The sequence below is a fragment of the Rhinolophus hipposideros genome, assembly GCF_964194185.1.
Source record: "Rhinolophus hipposideros genome assembly, chromosome: 3".
NCBI classification, from domain to species: domain Eukaryota; kingdom Metazoa; phylum Chordata; class Mammalia; order Chiroptera; family Rhinolophidae; genus Rhinolophus; species Rhinolophus hipposideros.
The window spans coordinates 86,193,026-86,210,174 of NC_138049.1; the positions used below are offsets into that span (position 1 = coordinate 86,193,026).

General features: G+C 37.0%; 1 protein-coding gene across 5 annotated transcripts in view; it reads left to right on the forward strand.

Moving 5' to 3' along the window:
- The window catches only part of HMGCLL1 (3-hydroxy-3-methylglutaryl-CoA lyase like 1), a 139,565-nt gene extending 132,032 nt beyond the window's left edge, over nt 1-7,533 (forward strand). For 4 of the 5 annotated variants that reach the window (XM_081044821.1, XM_081044824.1, XM_081044822.1 and 1 more), the window contains 2 exons: nt 391-516; nt 4,892-7,533. In XM_081044821.1, coding sequence (XP_080900947.1) covers nt 391-516; nt 4,892-4,993 — 228 coding nt within the window. In that variant the 3' untranslated portion in view covers nt 4,994-7,533. The remainder of the gene's footprint in view (nt 1-390; nt 517-4,891) is intronic. The other variant, XR_013993106.1, reaches the window with a different exon arrangement.
- The last annotated feature ends 9,616 nt before the right edge of the window (nt 7,534-17,149 follow it).

Genomic DNA, 17,149 nt, shown 5'->3' on the forward strand with positions numbered 1-17,149 from the left:
ATATATCTAGATGTATCTATTTAGATATATAGATAGATATAGATATCTATATATCTACATAGATATATAGATATATCTATATAGATATGACCTAGGTATGAATTAATCTTGCTGCAAGCTTCACTCCCTACAGTTGTGCTGTTATCAATGAAAATACCATCTTAATGTTGATCTAAGATTATCCTGGTTCCTAAGATTCTTAGCAGAGTTTGTTAGACTAAACTATGAGATTAGTCAGAAGAGAAATCATCACCTCAAAGAGTGTTCTAGCAGCAGAATGTTTGGATAACGGTTCAGATTTTTGCTATGTTGCTCTTTGTAACAGGTTAAATACAAATGCAACAATTTACATGATATAAATATACAAGGCCTGGGTGTTTTGTTTTTCAGATGGGGATTAACGTGGTGGACTCTGCGGCATCAGGATTAGGTGGCTGCCCTTATGCAAAAGGTGCTTCTGGAAATGTAGCCACTGAGGATTTGATATATATGCTTAACGGCCTGGGGCTCAATACAGTAAGTTAGTTTTACATATTTTAATATTCATGAATTTCTTCCATATCCAAATTGGAATGTGTTTTAGATTTAGGAAGCAATTTTAAGGTCAAAGTTTTACTGCACTTTTGCTATTTACTAAAATGCACAGTGGGAAAATAACAATACAAATTCTTTGGGAAACTTTGTAACTTACTGCTATAGTTCAATCACCAGTAATGCTACCATTTCACATTTTTAGAACGCTGCCTGACCTCCAAATACTTTTTTTTTATGTCTTATCTGATTTGATTTCACACACTTTGTGAATTAGAGCCTGTGTCTTTCCTGTTATGATTATTGTTTTCTCAGTTTTCTTTTTTTTTTTTTTATGGATGTTTTCCTTGGGAAGAAATAGACATCTTGATTTTCTCACAGTGACAACTAAGGGTTCTGGAAAAGAGCCCAGGACACTTTTAAAATAGTCAGTGGAAGATCAGAGCTTAATCATAGTTAGCATGTAAGATACTGGACAGCAAGAATAGTCTCTTTACAAGTGGTACCTGGAAAGTCACATGCTCTATAACATGCATCAAAATCAGCACCTTGTTTTGCCACATGCTTGTTAACATGACTTATTAGTATATAAGGCAGACTTTTTTTTAGGGAAAAATATAAAAGGCAAGAAAACTGTTCACAGATGGTTAGAAGTTCAAAATGTTTTCTGAGATGTAAAAACATCTGAATTAAAAAATGGAATTTTCCATCTCTTTTTATCTCCCATCTCTCCTCTTTTCTCACTCTACTTATATTGCTTCTGCAAAACACCAAACAAGCCTGCAGTCCCCATTTCTGTATCATTCTATTTCTCACTTCTGCCCCTCACTCATGCTTCTACTACCACTTAGAATGGCCTTCCTCATACTGGATTTCACTTGGAGCATGAGGCACCACCATCCTCAAAAACTCTCCTTCTAGCTTCTTTCTGTCTATCCCCAAGTCTCACATTGTTGGGTTCCTCTCCTGATTGCTTCCATGCTACCCTCTGTGACTCAACCTCTAAACCAAAGGTGATGATCTTAGAATGATCTTATTTCTGTGTCTAGCTCTCCCTACAGACAGAGAGCAATTATTACAGCTTATTCATACTTGTCTGTTTCATGGGGATGCTCAGTAACATTCATTGATTTCATCTGGCACTAAACACCAAATTGCTTATAAACACCAAAAGCTATTGGCTGTCTTCTCTGATTAGGAATATGATTAGGAATAAATATTGTTTTACTTACAAAGTAGCTTAATCATTTCTATTAGAAATGCATGGCCATGACAGAAACTGAAGAGAAATAGATCTTTCCTTGGAGATTTAGACAACTGAATTGAAATCATCTGATGCTTACTATGTGTCAAGTCATGTTCTATAAGTTGGTGGTCCAAATGCAAAGAAGCCACGTCTCCATTCTTAAGAATTGTACAATTGAAGGAGGACTGTTAGGTTCAGTAGCAGCTACTATTCAACCAGTTGCCCACACTAACAAGCCAAGGGTCTCTGTGGAATCTGGTGTCACTATGGCTCCCATGCCCAATAAGTGACCAAGAGTCAGTAATTTAGCTTCTAAAATATGTCAGCTGTTTTTTCCTTTCTTACTAACCTTGCTATAACAACATCAGCACAAGTCCTTGTCTCTTTCCTGGGTATTCATCTTCCACGCTGTTCTGCTGCCTTCAAACTTGCCTTTAAATTTATATCCTCCATGCTACCATCAGAGGATTTTACATAAAATGCAAATATGAATATGCTTTGCTTCTGCTTGAGCACTCATGTTAGTGGATTCTCATTTCCTGAAAAGTGAGGCTGTGCTCTATCCCCTAATAAAGCCTGTTTATACGTTTCTGCTCATCTCTGCCCATCATTCTCCACATAACCGATGGTATATTCAGATGTACTGCTCTTTGCCCACAGTGCCTCATCGCTCCTTCTTCGCAATGGCTCATAATCATGGGTTAGTATTTACCTTCCCTGGCACCCTTCCTTGGCACATTCCTCTCCATTCTCCATCAGTCAATGAGTTGACTGCCCCACGTCTAGGCCCTCATAATCATTTCTATCCATGACTTTAAGTATAATAGTACAGGATTTTTTTGTTTAGGGGGTCCATATCACCTGCTTGACTATAAGCACCCTGAGGACAGAAACCATATTCTACATGAGATTCTTGAAACCCCCAGAACATATTATAGTACATGAGACATATTTAAGCACCTGACAAATGATTTAAGAAAAAATGCAGTGGGCAGCCAAGGTCAAAAGCTCCTGGCAGGAGAAATGTTTCTCTTTAGAATGGGAAGCTTTCAAGTACAATGAAGTTTAAAGTACAAGGTTTCCCAGATATATTCCACAAGTCGATTCATTAAGGCTTAATTGTTCACTATGTGGCCGACACTGTGCATAGAAGTAGGCATAAAGAACACAGGAGCAGCCCACCTGCATTCACGTATCATGAAGCTGACTGAGAGACCTGTGAACAACTAAGAGGCCTGGTCATCATCCTTACTAATGCAAGACTAATAAATTCCCTTGGCTGAACGTGAAGAAATAGGATGAATTGTCAATAGTCAGTACATTGTGTGTTTTACAAACTGAAGGCAAGACCCTCCATGTGTGAAGAGATTACATCTCACTTTTTTGCAGTGACCTAAAACCAAACCCACGATATCTCTGAGATTCAACTGGTAATCTTAAAAAGCAGCCTCATAGGGAGATCCAAGATGGTGATCACTTCTTTACGTATATAAATGTTGAATAATCATGGTGTACACCTGAAACTAACATAAGATTGTATATTAGCTATAATTTTTAATTATAATTAAAAATTATAATTATAATTAAAAATTTAATTATACTTATAAAAATTATAATTGATTAGCTATAATTTTTAATAAAATATGTTTTAAAAAAGAATAAATGCAGTGTTATTTTATAATGATATCTGGTCTTTAAATAAAATGGTGGAGAAAGGCCACCATTTCTTCTTTGGTATGATATTCCACTACTTAATTGTTACAAATGGAATTCTTGGAATGCAAAGAATATCGCTGACTATAATCTTCCTGTGATTTCTTGCTGAATTCAGAAATGAAACACAGGTTTAGATAATTATTTACAAAATTTATTTATTTTATTTTTTTTTTTTTTTACAAAATTTAAAGATCACTGGATTAAGGTTGTTAAACTAAAATGTGCCAGATAGTTCACCTAAAGCCATTACCATGACAAAACCAAATTTCTCAAAACAAAGCAAGTGTTAGTACCCTAAGAACAAGTTTATAATAAAAAGAAATAATGAAAATCATTTATGTGTCATTTTACAAAATACTTGTCTTGATCCTTCTTAATTAAAGAGAAGTAAACCACAAAGAAAACAGTGTTGTAAGTATCTAGAGAGAAGTAATTTGTTATATTAGAATGATCTCTTTACAATCCATGTTATAAAAGCCCCTCTGAGTATTTATACTTGTCTATTTTAAGAAAATGACAGATTTACAAAAATATTAAGAAGTACTCCTTAATGGCAAGAAATGCTGAATCTGTTCAATTTTACTTCCATATTGTTTCTAGTCCATGTGGAGGAGTTATGTAAAGCTACTTGGGTGCAAATCTCTGATTACTCCACTTAATGCTCTTTCTCCTTCAGGGACAGTGAAAGGTGCTGGGTGGAGACCTCCATAGTGACCTTTTGTTACTCCTAGCCTTGTACTTGGCCTTTATACCCAACTACCTATCTGTCACCCATGGATTTACCTAAGCCTTTGTTGATCCTATTTATTCTTACAGACAGTACAACATCTCAGGCAAACAACTTCCAGATGTTTACTAATGCTACTTCATTTTATTTGACCTACAGCTACCTCCTTCAGTATGATACCAGTAATGGTGTTTCTGTGTATGGTTAAAATATATATAGAACTTTCCTGTATTTCCTATAGCTTTATCAAGTTTATTTCTTTATTTAGTAAAAAGGTATTTCACCACCGCCCCCATCCCCCAAAAAACTCCAAACCATTATCATTCTAGTTGGCTTTCACTGATATTTTGTAGATTGCTCTAATTTTTTTGTCCTTCCTAGAGTTTAGGTACCAAACCTGACTGAATTACCCTGATTTATTCAGGTGTGGCTAGCCTGTGGTTTTATACAAGGGTCGAATTTAAGATAGGTTTTAATAAAGCAGAAAAATCTAAAATGTTGACTTACATTGTTCATGAAAACAAAAGTTGCCCCAAAATCAATAGTGAGCAATATTTTGTGTAGTAATTTTAAATGGTCAAGTGACTACTAATAAAATAACAAAGGATCTATTTTGTCCTCTTTCTCCCTAATCCCTCTTCTCTCCTGCTCTCCCTTCTTTCTCTTACCAGGGTGTGAATCTTTACAAAGTGATGGAAGCTGGTAACTTTATTTGCAAAGCTGTGAATAAAACCACAAACTCTAAAGTAGCACAAGCCTCCTTCAATGCTTGACTTAAGTGAATTTGTGACTTAAGGATGAGAAGATTCATTTCAGCTACAGATATTCATCTGAAAATCATTACTGTCAATTTGTTCTGAAATGTGAAGTTATAGACAAAAGTGAGGAAAAAAGAGATATTTTTAATATTACTGGATACATTTTGAAGTCAACAGAAATACCAGTCATCAGGTAAATTGCAAGCTGAAGCTAAATAATAAAATTTGTAGACATGCTTTTGAACATGGAGAAAAAAGTCTACTCTTTTGCAATTATAGAAATAACTTCTTAATTTAGTAGACGTGAAAATTGACTTCAGATTTCCCTAAGTATCAAATGCTGTGTTAATACTTAATCAAGCTGGCTTATGAGTTCCTGCATAGTGTGCAAAGTGTGTGGCCTCAATATTATGTATATGCCTCTGGATCTCAACTTTCCATTTGCCAAGTCAGTTAAATTATGGACCAAGCGCCAAATCGCCATCTGAACCTACATAATTTTTAGCAATAGAACTTTTACATTTCAAGTATGGCTAACATCTGTTAACTATTTCAGTGACTTTATCTTGTTCCAAAAGGCTGTGGTCAATGGCAAGACGCCATATCCTGGAAACATTACGACCTCCCATGTTTGTTACATGCTTCCAGTTTACCATACTTTTCCTTTCATCAGTTACAGTAAAAATCAGCATGGTGTTACTCAACTATGGAGAAATAGAAGGCATACCTTCCATCTGGATGTCTAAACTGCAGTGAGGAAGATAGATTGATACATGTGCCATAATCCACGTTCATAATTTTCAGATCACTTCCAAATTGCTCAGTGAAATGTCCTTGTGAACCTAAGAATATTAATTCAATTTCTAATTCATAAAATAAACTTTTTTTCATTGATTCAGGGTGGTTTGATTAAATCACATCTTTTTTTGTTGACTTTTTTATGGTTATTTTTAAAGTTGAACTGGCTGAAATTTTATCTTTTGTACTAGAGTTCGTGGCCAGAAATAGCACAAATTAATATATCAAGTTGAGAAGAGGAACAAGAGAACTATGTTAAAAAAAAAAACATGTCTGTAACCTATGCAAATCATATGGGGGCAGTGTTATTACATGCGGGTCTGAAACATCAGTTCTATTATTTATGTAGACTTCTCCAATAATAGTGGGTGATCTTATCTTTGAATAAATTTGAATATAACTTGAAATATGAATGTGAGCATTGTGGACTTTCTATTAAGTATTCACCAAAACCATTGAAATGAAAAGGAATTCAATGAAATAAGAAAAGTCCTGATCACCACTAAGTTATCTTTAAAGACAGATAATAATATGAATCACGAGGTAAACATATTATTGGTAATTGACAAAATCAAACTATATTCCCATGGAAGAGACCAACCAACTCATCAGGTTATGATGGCTGGTAGAGCAGTTTGTCATCCAGAGTACTGAACAACTCTTTGCATTTGGGTTAGTGTTTGGGGTTGGAGGCAGTGCAGGGACACAAACTAAGTGGCAGCTCTTCATGGATGTCCCAATTATGTCTCCCCTGCACATCTATCTCCCTTCACAAAGAACAGGGCCCTGCACACTGGGGCTGTAATAGAACACCTGCCCTGACTGCACAGCAGGATATACACCTCCTCTTCTTCTGAGGAGACTGAGTTTTCCTATCCCTTACACATCTGTGACAGTTTCCATTCTGATATATTTGGAACAGCATCTGGTGGTGCAAAGTGCTTATAGAAACATCTAAGGTCAAAACTTTGCTGTTTTGAAATAAAAACCACAGGCTCTCTAAAAGACAGAGCAAGCAGTCAGAAACCCCAGGAGCAGCCTGGTTCACACTTCCACGGCACACACACCAGTCTACCTGTTGATTAATTTCTGAGAATACTTTGATTCTTCCTAATCACACACACCACGAGAAAGTTTGTGTTTTACCTATCTGTCGTCCTTTCTCCACCCAAACATCCTAAATCCCTCTGCCGGCTTAAAGAAACCTCTCTGTTTGTTTTTTTTGTTTGTTTGTTTGTTTGTTTTTTTGGTGTGAGTGGGGGGTTACATAATCACATAATCACATAAAGCTTTCAGAATTCCATTGGCAGAATCCCCTGCCCAAAAAAAAAGCTATATTTCATCTAACTAGGAAGCCTTGGAATGATTGCAAGACTCACCTAAACAATCTACTGCCACACAAACCCATACCCGGGTTAGCCTTGGGGAAAGGCTTGGAAACGGCAAAGCAATTATGGCCTTTATTGAAAAACACGTCAAAATAATATTTTATAATATCTGTCCATAAGTCAAGGAAAATATCCTTTCTAGAATATGTCATATATTTTATCATTTTTATATGTGTTGATGACCTATTGTAGACTTTAAGTCTTTAAGGCTGAGTCACTGAAAACTAGACATTTTCCAAATTTTGGATTCATAAAATTCACAAAGCAAATAAATGGAAACTAGCTATGACTTTATGAGAAAATTTAGAATGTCCTTTTATGTTATTTATTCTGATCACTGTATCATTTAATAAATACCATTTTAGCTGTACTCATATGGCTACTCATTTATATAAGGGCATCCTGAATCTCCAAAATGATGAACTCTAGGTATAAGACTCACAGATTATTTAGCATAGAATAAATAAGCCACAGACACCGTGCCTATCACAAATTATAAAGAAGAAATAAAACTAAGGCCTGGGAATCAGCCAGAAATCTGAATTGAAGTAAGCAAGTGAATGATTGCCAAGAATACCAATAATCATTTGCAAATTGCTCTGTGCACTAGAAGATAAAAATGTTGTGCTTGGTGGGGCACATATAAAAGTTAAAAGAATAGTTGGGGAGATAGGGAGGAAGGGACTGGGCATGGAGGGGGCTGAGAAACTATTTTCTGCCTTTAGGAGCTCTACTAGAAGAGCACATTCTGCTATGGTAGAGTGTTACAATTTGCTGTAAATTGCACATAATACGAAAGCTGAATTCAATAGGCTTAAGCAACAACACAAATTATCTCAAATATTACAGAAATATTGCTTTTCCACCATTATTTAACTCTGTAGTTCAATTATGCTACAAGCAAAAAGTTTCTCCCCATTTTCCTGCCTTTCCTGTCTCAAGGTGTTGGCATATTTTCAGGCCTCACATTCCAATAAATGCTAGTTAGAAGGAAAAATAGAAATGAGTTTAATTCAAAGATATGAATATTTAAGATAGGAAACCATTCCATCTGAACTCTGTATTTATTATATATATATATATATATATATATATATATATATATATATATATATATATATATATATATACATAAATTTCCTGAGCCCTTAATACTTCTTTAGGGTTTATTTCTTTCCTAAACATTTGGGAGCAATGCTCATAGAAAATTCTTAATGTCTATGTTGAATGTTTGAGTTAATACATACATATATGCACCAAAGAGCTATTAAGAAATGTTAGAGAAACTAAATTGTCAGAGAAACAAATATTCTTTTAAGCAGGAATTCAACCATCAGAACTGGTACAAAAGGTTGATGGTATAATAACAAAAACCTACCTGACTTGGAAAAGAGGCATTAAGTACAACAAGAACAGCTTATAATTCCTTTCCATCTTTCTGAACCTCTTACACTCACACATTCACACACACACACACACACACACACACACACACACACATACACACACTTGCACTCACAAGTGCATAGGTGCATAATACACTATTCCAGTTAGGGCCAGTAATGCTCAATTTCGTCATCTAAACTTCCTGGAACTTGTCTCTTCTATCCAAGGAACAAGAACTACACTGCCTATTCAAAAGTCTGCTGTAACATGTCAGGGAAAGCAAGCCTATTACATCAGCTGTCATCTGTGTGATTAACAGAGATAAAAATTTCGTAATGATTTGATATCAAGGCCTCATTAATTCAGTATTCCTTAGGTAGTTCAGAACCTAGTCTTAGGATACATATAACCCTCAATTCTCTATGAAAGAAACAAAAACCCAAACTTTTTGTCATCTCAATTCAGGCTGCACATTTGATCAATCAGTGGTAGATTGGAGTGAAGGTTTATTAATACTGATGCCTGGACTTCACCTACCAAGATTTTGATTTAATTGGCCTAAAAAAGGGACCTCAAGCATCAAAAAATGTATACCAAAAAAATGTATACAAGGCAGTCTCATGTGTGGTCAGAATTGAAAATCCCTACTCTAGCGTAGTGGTATTTAAGGTGCGGTTCTAAGACGAGCAGTGTCAGCAACATGACCTGCTTTTCCCTAGCATCTTTAGCCAGGTGAACCTGGATCATCTTAAAGTCAGCTCATGAAATCCTTACCATTGATGTGTGTTTACTCCAGAGAGAAGGGTAAGCAACGGACAGCCAATTCATCAGAACACAATTAGAATTCACTAGAAATACAACTTATTGGACCCCGACCCAGATCTACTGAGTCAGATGTTCTGGGTTGAAGCCCAGCAACTGTTTTCACAGGCCCTCCAGGAGATTCTCAGGCCCCCTAAAATTTGTGAATACTGTTCTAGGGGGAATTACCTTCCAAAACAGTGATTCACTACCATTGTAATCAACAGAAGAGAAAAATGGACAGGAGTGAGTTTATTGATGTTCTACATTCACAAAGCATAGCATCATTTCAAACCAACACTCACAGTAATCCAAATGATCATATCGTCTCACATTCCCAAAGTGAACAGGGCTTACAAGGGAGAAGCGGAATGTGCAAAACAGATGCCGGCATCCCCTGCTGCATCCATTCCCTGGACTCTCATTCCCAGCTCCATAAGATAGATGGAAGAGCCATGGGAATAGGCTCATCATCAGGGTGTCCTTAGAAGGCTTGAGTCTGAGACAAATTCTACTACTTTTCTGTATACGCACATGGTATCCTCCAAGGTTATTATAAGTGTAAAAGCAAATTAAAGTGAACACTAGGGAACACTCGGGATAGCCATAAAGAAGATTGAAAATAATGCATCAAATGAGGAAAAGAGACACTGTCACTACCCTACATTGCCCCAATGAGAGAGGAGGTTTAACAGACTTACTGCATATCCATCAGTCTTGAGTCTTTCTTGGCTCCACCTGATCTATTATTCAATAGCTATACAACCTTGGTCAATTTACCTAATACCTTTAAACTTCTCTTCCTTCACTTATAAAACTTGGATTATAATAGCCCTTATTTATACAGCTCTTGGAAGGATTTCATGAAATAATGCTTACAAGTGTTTGGCAAAATGCCTGGCCCTTAGTAAGTGCTCAATAAATGTTAAAATGTTAACTATGATCATTTTTATTATCCCCTTCTAGGATACTGCCTCCTCCTCCATTATGGACTGGAACTCCTCCTCCATTAGAGTCATTTAACCTTCAGGGAGGCTCTAGTGAAAGATCATCCTTATCCTATTTCATGTAAAGGGTGCATTGTCTTAAAGAGCCTGCCATTATCCCAAAAGCGGAAGCTCACCATCAAACCTTGGAACCATGTAATCTTAAACTGATACCAAAGGCCCATGCTTTACTTACTAGGCTGCATCACTGAGCTATGCATTCTGAACTAATTCTTGTCCATATTTCTTGTAATTAGTTGTAAGTATGAACTTACTATGAGCCTTTTACCGAATAAACCTGTTTGAAGATTATCATAATAGGCTCAGTCTCCATATTCGGCCTCATTTAAAGTCAGAAATTTCATGAACATTAGGAATCTGTCCCAATTTCTTGGCAGTTGGACAAGTCATCAGGTAGATGTATTGCCGCATGAGCTGCTAATGTTTATGTGGTGGGCTCTCTTGCCAGGAGGGCTTCTACTTTCTCCTTGTTCTACACAATATCATTCTACATGCCTCCATTATGAAGCTGTGTGCTTAGCTGAAGAGGGCTATTCTTTATCTGTCCTTTGGCCTAACTGGGTCATAGTATCACACTTATGTGGCTTATAGAAGGGATTACACCCTTCTAAGAATTGAGAAAAATACCTCAGAACTTCTGGTGACTTTTTCATATGAACTATCCCTTCTCCAGCTAGTTTAAAGCCTCTGCCATTGATAAAGTAGACCAACACGTCACAGATAGCCAGGCTATTATCCTGAATCGTCTGAATCCTGAAAAGTTGCCTCTCGATCAGGTTTTTGCAATGGCCTCTACCTGTACATGAATGTCAATGTATTGGATTGTTAGGCAGATTTTCTGGAAGCATTCTGAGAGGCCTGAGGCATCACAAGGAAAGATTGCCTGCTTTTTCCAGGAGTGTTATCCAGGTAAAGCAGGATTATGTGGGAGTCAGCTGACAAAACTCATATTCTAAATGTGCATATACTCCAAAGCAGATGGGAAGCCATGGACTTAGAATACCAATGTCTGCCTCCTTTTTAAAAAAAATTTTGAAAATAGTTAATTTGGAAATATTTCCGTTGTTAGATTGTGTTGCTAAAAAATGTGTGTGTTCTCCTATAACACCTTCCTAACTACTCATTTTAAAACATTGGAAAATGACTACTTCACTGTCTAAAATCCTCAATAGTTTTCTTTTTAAAATGTATTTGTTAAAATTATGAGTCTGATTGAGGGGAATAAATGGCAGCGTGAGGTGAGCCTCTGTAGCGCTCCCCTGGGATTTACAACGAATCGGACAACAATAACTCAACAAAGGACTCCCTGCACAGCACACAGACAAGACGAAAGGCCCACTACTGAATTCACCTCCAGGTGGGTGAATGGCGCGAGAGGGGGAGGAGGGAGAGGAGAAGTGTGGAGACGGAGCCCCCTGGGCGCAGGACAAAGACCTAGCTCAGTGCTCAGAGCTCGCTGCTCCCGGAACTACCGCAGCTGCGGGAGAGGAAAGGACTCTGACTGAGAGGCATTCGCTTATGGCCCACAAGGCTGAGGGGGCAGCATATAACACGGCTGACCCAATGCTCACGGCAGCAAAGACTGAGGGAAGAGGGCTGAAATCAGTGGTTTAAGCCCTCACTGTCGAGTGGAGAACAGAAGCCTTAGGCACAGAGACTAGCCACCCCCTCCCTACCCTCCCAGAGCTCGCCCCACCCCCACTTGCCCAATGCTAGAAGCCATAAAGTAGCAGTGTCAGATCAAAGGACAGGATATTCGCTGCTCTGAGAACTGTGGAACGCAGACACACATTCGCAGCTCAACTAGTTTCGGCAAATGGGAGGGAGCCCTGGAAGCAGGACTGGCTGTGGTGCTGGTCACCACCATTCCTCTGGGTCACCTCTCACAAGCCACCCCGCACCGGGCCCCACCGATCTGGGCAGATCCCTGCAGGAGTAAACAGAACTGCTGAAACATACAGGCTCTGAATCTGGTGCAGAAAGAGCTTTGGCACTTCAAAAGCTCTTCGCATACCTATCAACCTATTGTAGAAACCACTCCTGTAGATGTCCAGGAAGAGAAATAGTAAATCAGTGATTGCCATGAATAACCAAGGCAACAAGATAGCTCAGAAAGAAAGTGACAAGTCTTCAGGAAAAGAACTTAGAGATATGGAAATATGTGATTCAAATGACAAGAGAATTCAAGATTGCAATTCTGAAAAAACTGAACGAGATGCAACAAAACACAGAAAGGCAGTTTAATTAACTCAGAAACACAATCAAAGAACACCATGAGCATTTAACAAAAGAGATTGAAATTTTGAAAAAGAACCAAACCAAATTTTGAAAAAGAACCAAATTTCTGGAGATCAAGAACTGAATAGAAGAAATTACCAATAAAATATCCAGCTTAGGTAGTAGAGTTGACCAGATGGAGGAAAGAATCAGTGACATCGAAGATAGGAACCTGGAATTTAAACAGATGGAAGAAGAAAGGGACTTGAGACTTAAAAGAAATGAAAGAACTCTACAAGAAGTTTCTGACTCCATCAGAAAGAGCAATATAAGAATAATGGTTATACCAGAAGGAGAAGAAAGAGGGAAGGTTACACAGAATATATTCAAACAAATCGTTGATGAGAACTTCCCAAACTTGTGGAAAGAACTGGATCCTCGAATCCAAGAAGCAAATAGAACACCTAATTACCTCAATCCCAACAGGCCTTCTCCAAGGCACATTGTATTGAAGCTGTCTAAAACCAATGACAAAGAAAGAATCCTCAAGGCAGCCAGGGAAAAGAAGACGGTAACTTACAAAGGAAAGCCCATTAGCTTATCATCAGATTTTTCAGCAGAAACTCTACAAGCTAGGAGGGAATGGAACCGAATATTCAAACTATTGAAAGAGAGAAATTATGAGCCAAGAATAATATATCCAGCAAAGATCTCCTTTAGATATGAAGGAGGAATAAAGACCTTTCCAGACATCCAGAAGCTGAGGGAATTTTCTAATACACGACCTGCACTACAAGAAATACTAAAGGAGGCTATTAGACCACCATCAACAGGGACAACTTGTGGCAACCAAAAAAGGGGGAGCGTAAAGGCCTGAACTGGAATATGGGAATAGAGAAAGTAAGCGTACTGAAGAAACTGGAATACTCTAAATATCAAACTTTCTTTTCCATAAATTTAAGGGTAACCACTCAAAAATCATCCAGAACTGAAATATACACTGTAATAAAAGAAGAAACAGAGGGAAACATCATAGAATACCACCACACAGAAATAATAGACAACAACAAATAGGCAAAGAAACAATGGAGACACAGCCTTACCAGAAAACTAAAGATAGAATGACAGGAAATCCTCACATATCAATAATCACCCTAAATGTAAATGGACTGAGCTCACCACTAAAGAGACACAGAGTAGCAGATTGGATCAAAAAACTAAACCCAACCATATGCTGTCTACAAGAGACACATCTCAGCTACAAGGACAAGCATAGACTCAAAGTGAAAGGGTGGGAATTGACACTCCAAGCAAATGGTACCCAGAGAAAATCCGGTGTAGCCATAATGATTTCCGATGAAACAGACTTCAGGGTGAAAAAAATAACAAGAGACAAAGACGGACATTTCATAATGGTAAAGGGGACTATACAACAAGAAGACATAACAGTCATCAATATTTATGCCCCCAATCAGGGATCACCAAAATATACCAAGCAACTACTAACAGAACTAAAGGGAGAAATTGACCAAAACACAATTATACTAGGGGACTTAAATACATCATTGACAGCTATGGATAGATCATCCAAACAGAAGATAAATAACGGAATAGCAGCGCTTAATGACACATTAGATGAAATGGACATAATTGACATATATAGAGCACTTCATCCTAAAACATCACACTATACATTCTTTTCTAGTGTACATGGAACATTCTCAAGGAGAGACCATATATCGGAACACAAAATCAGCCTCAGCAAATTTAAGAAGATTGAAATCATACCAAGCATATTCTCTGATCACAAAGCTTTGAAATTGGATATCAACTGCAAAAAGAAAGCAGGAAAAAACACAAATACATGGAGATTAAACAACATACTTTTAAAGAACGACTGGGTCAAAGAAGAAATTAGAGGAGAGATCAAAAGATACGTAGAAACAAATGACAATGAAAATACATCTTACCAAAATTTTTGGGATGCCGCGAAAGCAGTTTTAAGAGGGAAATTTATATCATTACAGGCCTATCTCAAGGAACAAGAAAAATCCCAAATAAATAACCTCATGTTACACCTTAAAGAACTAGAAAAACAAGAACAAGCGAAACCCAAGGTCAGCAGAAGAAAGGAGATAACAAAAATCAGAGCAGAACTAAATGAAATAGAGAACAAAAAGACAATAGAAAAAATTAATGTGACAAAGAGCTGGTTCTTTGAAAAGATTAACAAAATTGACAAACCCTTCGATAGACTAACTAAGATAAAAAGAGAGAAGACACTAATTAACAAAATCAGAAATGAAAAAGGGGAAGTTATCACGGACACCACAGAAATACAAAGGATTATCCAAGAATACTATGAAGGACTATATGCCACCAAAGTTAATAACTTAGAAGAAATGGACAAGTACTTAGACACATATAGCCTTCCAAGGCTGAATCATGAAGAACTGGAAAATCTAAACAGGCCGATCACCAATAACGAAATTGAATCAGTCATCAAAAACCTTCCCAAAATCAAAAGTCCTGGACCAGATGGCTTCACCAGTGAATTCTACCAAACCTTCAAAGAGGATCTAATACCAATCCTGCTCAAACTCTTCCAAAAAATTGAAGAAGAGTCAGTACTCCCTAACTCATTTTATGAGGCCAACATTACCCTGATACCAAAACCTGGTAAGGACAACACAAAAAAAGAAAACTACAGACCTCTATCTCTGATGAATACAGATGCTAAAATCCTAAACAAAATTCTAGCAAATCGAATACAACAATGCATTAAAAAGATTATTCATCACGACCAAGTGGGGTTCATCTCCGGGGCACAAGGATGTTTCAACATTTGCAAATCCATCAATGTGATACATCACATAAACAAAATAAAGGACAAAAATCATACGATTCTATCAATTGATGCAGAAAAAGCATTTGATAAGATACAACATCCGTTTATGATTAAAACACTTACTAAAATTGGTATAGAAGGAAAATACCTCAACATAATAAAGGCCATATACGACAGGCCCTCAGCTAATCTCATAATTCATGGTGAAAAGCTGAAGCACTTTGCTCTACGTTCAGGAACATGACAAGGTTGTCCTCTATCACCTCTGTTTTTCAACATAATGTTGAAAGTCTTTGACAGAGCGATCAGGCAAGAGAAAGAAATAAAAGGCATCCAAATTGGGAATGAAGAAGTTAAATTGTCACTCTTTGCAGATGACATGATGCTATATATAGAAAACCCTAAAGACTCCACCAAAAAGCTATTAGAAACAATCAATGAATACAGTAAAGTTGCTGGCTACAAAATCAATGTACATAAGTCCATTGCTTTCTTATATACCAACAATGAAATCTCAGAAAAAGAGATAGAAAAAACAATTCCTTTTGCAATTGCAGCAAAAAGAATAAAATACCTAGGAATAAACTTAACCAAGGATGTGAAGGATTTATATGCTGAAAACTATAAGACATTTTTGAAAGAAATTGAAGAAGACACAAAGAAATGGAAAGACATTCGTGCTCATGGATTGGAAGAATCAACATAGTTAAAATGGCCATATTAACCAAAGCCATATACAGATTTAATGCAATCCCCATCAAAATCCCAATGGCATATTTAAAGAAATAGAACAAAATATCATCAGATTTGTTTGGAACCACAAAAGACCCCGAATAGCCAAAGCAATATTAAAAAAAAAGAGCAATACTGGAGGTATCACACTCCCTGATTTTTGCTTGTACTACAGGGCTACAATAATCAAAACAGCTTGGTATTGGCGGAAAAACAGACACATAGACCAATGGAATAGAATTGAGAACCCAGAAATAAAACCACATAAATATGGACAGATAATTTTTGACAAAGAAGCTAAAAACATACAATGGAGGAAAGACAGCCTCTTCAATAAATGGTGCTGGCAGAATTGGATAGCTACGTGCAAAAGAATGAAACTGGACTGCTATCTGTCACCATGTACCAAAATTAATTCAAAATGGATCAAAGACTTAAGCATAAGACCTGACACAATAAACTGCATTGAAGAAAACATAGGTACTAAACTTATGGACCTTGGGTTCAAAGAGCATTTTATGAATTTGACTCCAAAGGCAATGGAAGTAAAAACTAAAATAAACGAATGGGATTATATGAAACTGAAAAGCTTCTGCACAGCAAAAGAAACTATTGACAAAATAATGAGGCAACCAACTGAATGGGAGAAGATTTTTGCAAACAGTGCCTCTGATAAGAGACTAATATCCAAAATATACAAGGAACTCATGAAACTCAACAACAATAAAACAAACAACCCAATTGAAAAATGGACAGACGACCTGAAGAGACATTTCTCCAAAGAGGATATACAAATGGCAAATAGACATATGAAAAAATGCTCAACATCGCTAATCATCAGAGAAATGCAAATAAAAACCACAATGAGATATCACCTCACCCCAGTCAGAATGGCTTTCATCAACAAGACAAATAGTAACAAGTGTTGGAGAGGCTGTGGGAAAAAGGAACTTTCATACACTGTTGTTGGGAATGCAGACTTGTGCAGCCGCTA